At 38.6% G+C, this 7,848-nt stretch overlaps 1 protein-coding gene across 2 annotated transcripts in view; it reads right to left on the minus strand.

Moving 5' to 3' along the window:
* Window positions 1–7,848, minus strand: part of EHHADH (enoyl-CoA, hydratase/3-hydroxyacyl CoA dehydrogenase) — a 40,571-nt gene that overhangs the window by 23,641 nt on the left and 9,082 nt on the right. The window contains exons 3-4 of one of the 2 annotated variants that reach the window (XM_006773645.1): window positions 6,462–6,634; window positions 4,742–4,853 (exon numbers count right to left, since the gene is read on the minus strand). In XM_006773645.1, the coding sequence (XP_006773708.1) occupies window positions 4,742–4,853; window positions 6,462–6,634 (285 nt within the window). The remainder of the gene's footprint in view (window positions 1–4,741; window positions 4,854–6,461; window positions 6,635–7,848) is intronic. The other variant, XM_015570427.1, reaches the window with a different exon arrangement.

Genomic DNA, 7,848 nt, shown 5'->3' on the forward strand with positions numbered 1-7,848 from the left:
TATATCTTTGCAGATTTCTTTCATGTATGGCTTAATGGAAGACCACTGAGTTCTCATATCTACTTCTGCATTCAATTTGTTCTGATGTCAGATGGCATACAATAAGCTCTGAAAAATTCCACCGTACACATGGGAGAGAATGAGTGTAGAAAAGGCAAGTAATGGCCTATGACTATGAAAATAGTTCTGACTTCATAGTGGTCTCAGCAGTCCCTGAATCACACTTTAAGAACTCTTAATTTAGACGATCATTTAAAGACTGCAGACCGTCTTAATACATGAATGTTCCATACATTTATCATTTATCTGTTGATGGAGTGATTGAAGTTATTTTGAAAGTAGCCTTTTGTTGCATTTTGTTCTTATCCTTGGGAAGGCTGCATGATTCTATTTCCTGGAAGTTTAAAATCTATACCAAAATGTATCAGGCATTGATATTGCTTCATCAGTTTTTCCAAGAAAATGGTGTGCTTGCTAAAATACAATCTCTGATTCTAGTTCCTGAAAAAATTCTTCTATTTTTTCCTTTGGTTATTTCTCACCTTCATGCTTCACGCTTTGGGAGCTCTTATTATTCATAACAGACCTCAAATTACATACCTCCCATGTCTTCTACCTTCATTTACATTTTATGTATCTTTTTGTTAAATTCTTCTGAATTCTATAAATGTGTCTCTATTTATCCTCCATTTTGCTGATTCTGTTGTCTGTTCTATAACATCTGTTTTTGTTGCTTCAAAATAAAATAATTGTGGCTAATGTTTAAACAGGGTATTCCTGTTTAATAAACTATTTTCTTTCTTATTTTATAATAATGTGAATTTTCTAAAATTCTTATTTTTTAAAATCTGTTTCAGCAGGCTCACATTTATGCTTCATTTTTATGTCACAATATTTCCATAGGCTTTAGATTTGGGGTTTAGTTTTGAGATTTCGGTTTGTCTGGTTCTTTTGTTTTGATCATGAAATGAAATTTGCTGATACTTACTATTGCTGCCTAGGAGCCCTCGGTGTTAAAACTTACCCTCAACACCTTGTTAAAATATAGAGAAACCTCACCTATACCTAAAGGCAGAGAGGATAAAAGTGCACTCCCCGGGTGTTCTAGAGAATAAGAGGAGTCTCATCAAAGTCTAGAGATCTGGGGGCATCCCCGTACCATGAATGATCACAAAGAATTCCATCAGGGATGGGGATCAGCTCTAAGAGAGGGTTGGCTTTCTGTGCTGTTCCGTGAACAAGGAGGACTTGACCTAGAAAGTAAAAGCAGAAAGAACTGGGCACTGCAGTTCTTGTCACCTGATTGGGCAGAGAACATCAGGGAATGACCTGCAATGTGTTCAAGCACATCTTTTGTGATCACTGCTAAAGATGCGGTCGTTTTCAGCTGGCACTTTAAGGGACTTGTGGAGAAGCAATAGTTGGTGCTGCCATTGATCCACTTTCCAGAATTACCTCTCTTATGGATTTCAGAAGATCAGAATACGTTTACTTATTAATTTAATCCAAATCTGTTTGCTTATTAATTTTGTATGGGATCAGCTCCTGCAACACTTGTAGGTGTTTTTTCCCCTCCATCAGTAAGGAATCTTTACCTTTTACTGACAATTATTTTTAACAACCTTGCTTGGTAAAAACAACTTTCCAAACCACAAGGAAGATTCTTAGTATCATCATTATTAACAGCTACTGTACGGGTTTCCTATTGCTGCTATAACAGATTACCACAAACACATAGCATCGGCAGACAACACACATGTGTGATCTTAGTTTAGGACGGCAGAAGTCTAAAAGAGCTCAGCAGAATGAACTGCGTTCCTTCTGGAGGCTTTAAGGAAGAATCGCTTTCTTGTCCTTTCCAGCCTCTAGAGCAGCGATTCTCAACCTGTGGGTCGCGACCCCTTTAGGGGTCGAACGACCCTTCCACAGGGGTTGCCTAAGACCACCAGAAAACACATATATAATTACATATTGTTTTTGTGATTAATCACTATGCTTTAATTATGTTCAATTTGTAACCATGAAAATACATCCTGCATATCAGATATTTACATTATGATTCATAACAGTAGCAAATTACAGTTATGAAGTAGCAACTAAAATAATTTTATGGTTGGGGGTCAGCACAATATGAGGAACTGTATTAAAGGGTCGCAGCATTAGGAAGGTTGAGAACCACTGCTCTAGAGGCTGCCTACACTTCTTGGCTTGCGGCCCTTTCCTCCATCTACAAAGGTATCCGTGTAGTATCTGCTCTCCTCTCTGACCTCTTGCCTCCCTCTTCTATGGATTCTTGTGATAAATTCCACCCACCTGGAAATACAAACTAATCTCCCACTGAAGATCCTTAATTCAATCACATTAGTACCTTTTTTAAAAAGTATGTATTTTTATTGATTTTAGAGAAGAAGGGAGAGGGAGAAAGAGATAGAAAACATCAATGATGAGAATCACTGATCCACTGCCTCCTGCACACCTCACGCTGGGGATCGAGCCCACAACCTGGGCATGTGCCCTGACTGGGAACTGAACCCTAACTTCCTGTTTCATAGGTTCATGCTCAACCACTGAGCTACGCTGGCCGGGCTACATTAGTACCTTTTTAATGTAAGGTAACATATTCACAGGTTCTGGGGATTAGGACATGAGCATCTTTGGGGGGTTATTATTCTGCTCCCCACAGTTACCATTTAGAAAAATCTTCTATGTGACAGAAGCATGTCATGTAACTTCATTGTTCCTCGAATTGCTTTGTTTTACTGATGAGAAAATGGAGGCTGAGAGTTCAGAAGACCTCACTCCTAAATCCAGGCCAGTCTATTCAACTGTCTACTTGACATCTCCACTTGCTTGTCTACCAGACCGGCAGGCCCCGCTCCCAATCAGGGTGCCGGGGGCTGATCAGGGGCTGGGCTGGCTGGGAGGAGGGGGCGTAGAAGGTTGGGAGGGCCGACTGCAGGGAGGGGCATCATAGCAACCAGTCGTTCTGGTCATTCCAGTTGTTCCAGCATTCTGGTTGCTTGGCTTTTATGTATATAGATGGTGACTGTCATTGTTTTCTCCATATAATCTCCATGAAGGCAGAAATATTTGTTGCATTGATTCACTGCTACAGGCTTAATGACTATAATAAGGCCTGCCATATGAGAGAAGATTAATAATAGTTGCTGGATGAATGAATAAAATTTAACTTGTATAAAGGCATATTGTTTGACTGTAGTAGAACTCAGGTCTTTGATTCTAAAACACTTTCTTGAAGTCTATTACCAATATCCTCATCTTATTTTTTATTGCCCCTCATCTTATTTTTACTAAAAATCTCCTCTTAACTAAGAAGACAGATAGGAGAATAATAATATATAGCTGAAACTTATGAAGTCATTACCATGTCTAGGACTGTTCTAAGCACATTGTATTAACTTATCTTTACCACACTGTAAAGATGGCAGATACTATTATTACCCACATTAATAAGAAAACTATGGCACAAAAAGGCAAAGTGACTGACCCAAGGTCTCATAATTATTTATACCTGTTTAGAGTAAATAGTTGTATATGTTCTTTCTTCCAACCTTATCTCAACTGAAAATATCTTTATGCATCTTATGGTATTGTATAAATTTAGGGTCTCTAAATGTTTTCCAGTGTTTCAATATCTACATTCCCTATTAAAAGAGAACAAATTTATATTAATTCTTGGGATATGAAAAATTCAGTCATTTCCACACCAAAACTTGAAATCTTTCCTGGAAAATTCTGGTTTAGTTCCAGTTTATAATAGAATTTATAAATTAGATCTGAATATAATATACCCTATGTGAACAAAAGTGTCTATGAGTAGACACTGGAACTATAATAAAAACCTCATTGCCCTAGCTGATTTGGTTCAGTGGATAGAGCATCAGCCTGTGGACTGAAGGGTCCCAGGTTTGGCTCTGGTCAAGGGCAACTGCCAAGGTAATGGGCTCAATCCCCAGTAGGGGGTGTGCAGGAGGCAGCCAATCAATGATTCTCTCTCAGCAATGATGTTTCTATCCCTCTTTCTTCCTTCCTCTCTGAAATCAATAAAAAATGTATATATTTTAAAAAAAACCCTCATTAAGTGGATTAAAAAAACTGTGGTACAGCTACACAATGGAACACTACACTCCTGTAAAAAAGAAAAGAACTCTTACCATTCGAAACAGCATGGATGGACCTGGAGAGCATTATGCTGCGTGAAATAAGCCAGTCGGAGAAAGATATCACATGATCTCACTCATTTGTGGAATATAATGAAGAACATAAACTGAGGAACTAGAATAGAGCCAGCATGCATATAAGCGTAACCAAAAGACACAGACAGTAGAGGGGTAGGGTGTTGGGGGCAGGGGAGGCGGGGAGCGGCCAGGGAGAGATCAATGGGGGGAAAAGGAGACATAAGTAATACTTTCAACAATAAAGAATTCTTTTTAAAAAAGAAAGAGGACATAACCATGAAAAAAAAATACCTCAATGTGATTAGCAGTTTGTATATATTTAATTTAGAAGACACTCACATTTGATCTTCAAGGTAGCATTTATGAAGCTGTCAGAGAAGGTATTCTTTCCATTTTATAGGTGAGATCATTGACAGTTAAAAAAAAGTTGAAGTATCCTCTTAAGATCACATAGGTATGGAATGGTGAAGCCAAGATTTTTCTAAATCCTATTCCAGTTCCCCATATTGACCTAGACAACTGCTGGCAGGATTTATACTGACCTGAGGTAATTAAATCAAGGGCAGCAGGAACTCCAATGAGCCTGGGGAGAAGCTGGGATCCTCTTGCACCAGGAAGAAGTCCTAATTTGACTTCTGGGAAGCCAACTTGAGCCTATCAAAGTTTAAAGGCATGACAGTCAATCGAATGAGATGACATAGAGGGTAAAGATGAGCATTCCCCTGGATTTCCCAAACTCTCAAAAACATTGTTTCATAGAATTCAGCAAGAGTTGCTACAAGGCAAATTACTGCATGCCCTCTCGCTTAATTTAATTAACAGCATAAAAAGAGCTGTGTTGTCCCCTAAGTCTTTATGTTGAAACACATCCTTAGCATCTTACACATTTTTTTTCTGACTCTGTTATGACCTGTCTTGGTCAACAAAAATAATAGTCTCCAGAAACAGCTTTATAGAGTCCTGAAAGATCCAATCAGCCAATAAAGTAAAAAGACATCCACAGAATGGGAGAGAACGTTTTTTTTAATTGTATATCTAGACTATATAAAGAAGTTTTACAACTCAATAATAAAAAGACAAATAATCCAATTAAAAATGGGCAAAGGATCTAAATAGACATTCTCAAAAAAAGAGCTACATTTGAAACATGAAATGAAAGCATGTCTACAGAAAAACTTGTATGCAAATTTCCACAGTGCTCATTAAGGCTAAGAGAGTAGGAAAACCCAAATGTCTATCAACTGATGAATTAATAAACAAAATGCGGATATGCATACAAGGGAATATTGTTCAGCCACAGAAAGGAATAAGTACTGGTACAGGCTACAACATGAGTGAACCTTGAAAACATTAGGCTAAGTGAAAGAAGACAGTCATAAAAACAACATATTGTATAATCCATTTATATTAAATGTCTGGAATAGGCTAATCCATAAAGACAGAAAGTAAATTTGTGGTTGCTTAGGGCTGGGGGAGAAGGAAGATGGAGGACTGCTCCTAAATGAAGTTTCTTTTTATGGTAATGAAATGTTCTAAAATCAGCTTGGGGCCCCGTCTGGTTTGGCTCAGTGGATAGAGCATCGGCCTGTGGACTGAAGGGTCCCGGGTTCGATTCTGGTCAAGGGCACGTACCTTGGTTGCAGACTCCTCCCCGGCCCAGGCCCTGGTCGGGGCGCATACAGGAGGCAACCAATCGACGTGTTTCTTTCACATCAATGTTTCTCTCTGTCTTTCCCTCTCTCTTCCACTCTTTCTAAAAATCAATGGAAAAATATCCTTGGGTGAGGATTAAGAAAAATAAATAAATAAATAAATAAAATAAACTTTGGTAATGGTTGCACAACTCTATGAATATAGTAATATACCATTGGATTGTACACTTTAAATGAGTAAATTTAAAAGGAGGAGGAGGAGAAGAAAGAGGAGGAGGAAGAGGAGGAGAAGGAGGAGAATAGAGTCAGCAACCTCAATCCTGTTAGGAGGGTGACCTTCAGTCCTTATCATATGCCACTTCTAGTCATTTAAAAGTGGTCAAAGAGCCCTGGCCGGGTGCTCTGTGGTTCGAGTATTTCAAGATTTTAACAATCAGTTATCACTGAACTGGTGCACAATAGCTGAGCATCCATGCTAGAAAAGCCTAAGATTTGTCAACCAGTAAGCTAACTATTTAAAATGATCACCTTGGATGCTTATAACTATATTTAGAACTTGCCCTAAAGAAAAACCCCACATACCAAGTCCCGCATGGAACCCAGCTGTTACCTCTGCATGGGCAATCCTATAGTGGCAGCCCAGGGCCAGCTCTAGACCGCCTCCTAAAGCCATGCCTTGGATTGCTGCCACCAGGGGCTTCTCACTCCTCTGCATTTCATCTACTAAATTTCCTAATGTGAACTCAGAAGTAACAGGAGCGCTGAAGCCATGGATATCAGCACCTAAGGACACAAAGGAAAAGAGAGTTGAGAAAGAGGTGGGCTTTGTTACATAACAATAAGGTACCAGATAATTTTTAAGGAATCTCAAACTTCTTTAAAGCCATGAAACAATCTTTTAGGTGGAGACACAGTAAAAGAACAAAAATAGCTGGAAAACGTAGATTGATAGAAAATTCTCAAATCTTTTTAGGAATCCTGTAATCTTCTAAAATCTGTCTCTCCATATGCTAGGTAGCAATTCTACCTTTAGAAAAGTTAAAAAGCTCGAAGAAAGGTGTGCTGAGCCAGTTCGGCCAAGGGTTCCGCAAGCTTGAGGGAGGGTGGCGAAGGATATAGAAAAGACAAAGAGAATAAGCTGGGTCTAGGTGGATCTTCCTATGCCTGGCTGAGGCCACAGAGAGAGATCCAGACAGCAAGCTGAGCCTTTATTTTATAGTCAGAGGTAAACAAGGTAGTGGTTACCATAGTTACAATGTTCTTGTGAGTTTCACTAGTTTTGGCAGCACTTGCTGCACCTCCCATAGCCCATTAGCTACCCAGATAAGATCTAGGGAGCATCATAAGGTCAAGCCTAATTATGCTAAGAGGGCTGTGCCCTCTAAGCTGGGACTTGTTTGTGGCTTTGCCAACAGGTCAGTCTGAGGCTTAACCCTATAGCCACGCTCTATAGAAAGGGAGTAGCGATTCTCCTACAACGAGCATTATTCTGAGACTGAGTCATCCCCTTCCATTTTTTGCATGATACTGCTCACTAATCCCATTCACAGCAATTTCAAGCCATTTCTTTGTTACAGGCATGAGTTATTACAATAGAAAGTCTCAGGGTAAAATGCATACATATTTGTGAGTTATACGTTAATCAACCAGCTTAGAATTATGTTTCTGTTGTAGATTTTTTATTATCAATAACAGTAACAACATTTATTGCTTTTTCTAATTATAAAAATAACATACATTATGGACAATTTGAAAAATACACAAAATTATAAAGAACCTAAAGATCACCCCAAATATCACCACAGAGATAACAATGAAATATCTGGTGAATTCTTAGTTTTTCCCCAATGCACATATATAAATAGCTTTGGGATCTTGAGTAAGTTACTTAACCTTTGTCTCAATACCTACTTAAATGACTGATGTGAGAATTAAATGGAAGTTCACTATAATATATATTTTTTTATATTTTCCTTTTTTTCACATAAAGGTATACA

The sequence above is a fragment of the Myotis davidii genome, unplaced genomic scaffold, assembly GCF_000327345.1.
Source record: "Myotis davidii unplaced genomic scaffold, ASM32734v1 scaffold27, whole genome shotgun sequence".
Lineage (NCBI taxonomy): Eukaryota > Metazoa > Chordata > Mammalia > Chiroptera > Vespertilionidae > Myotis > Myotis davidii.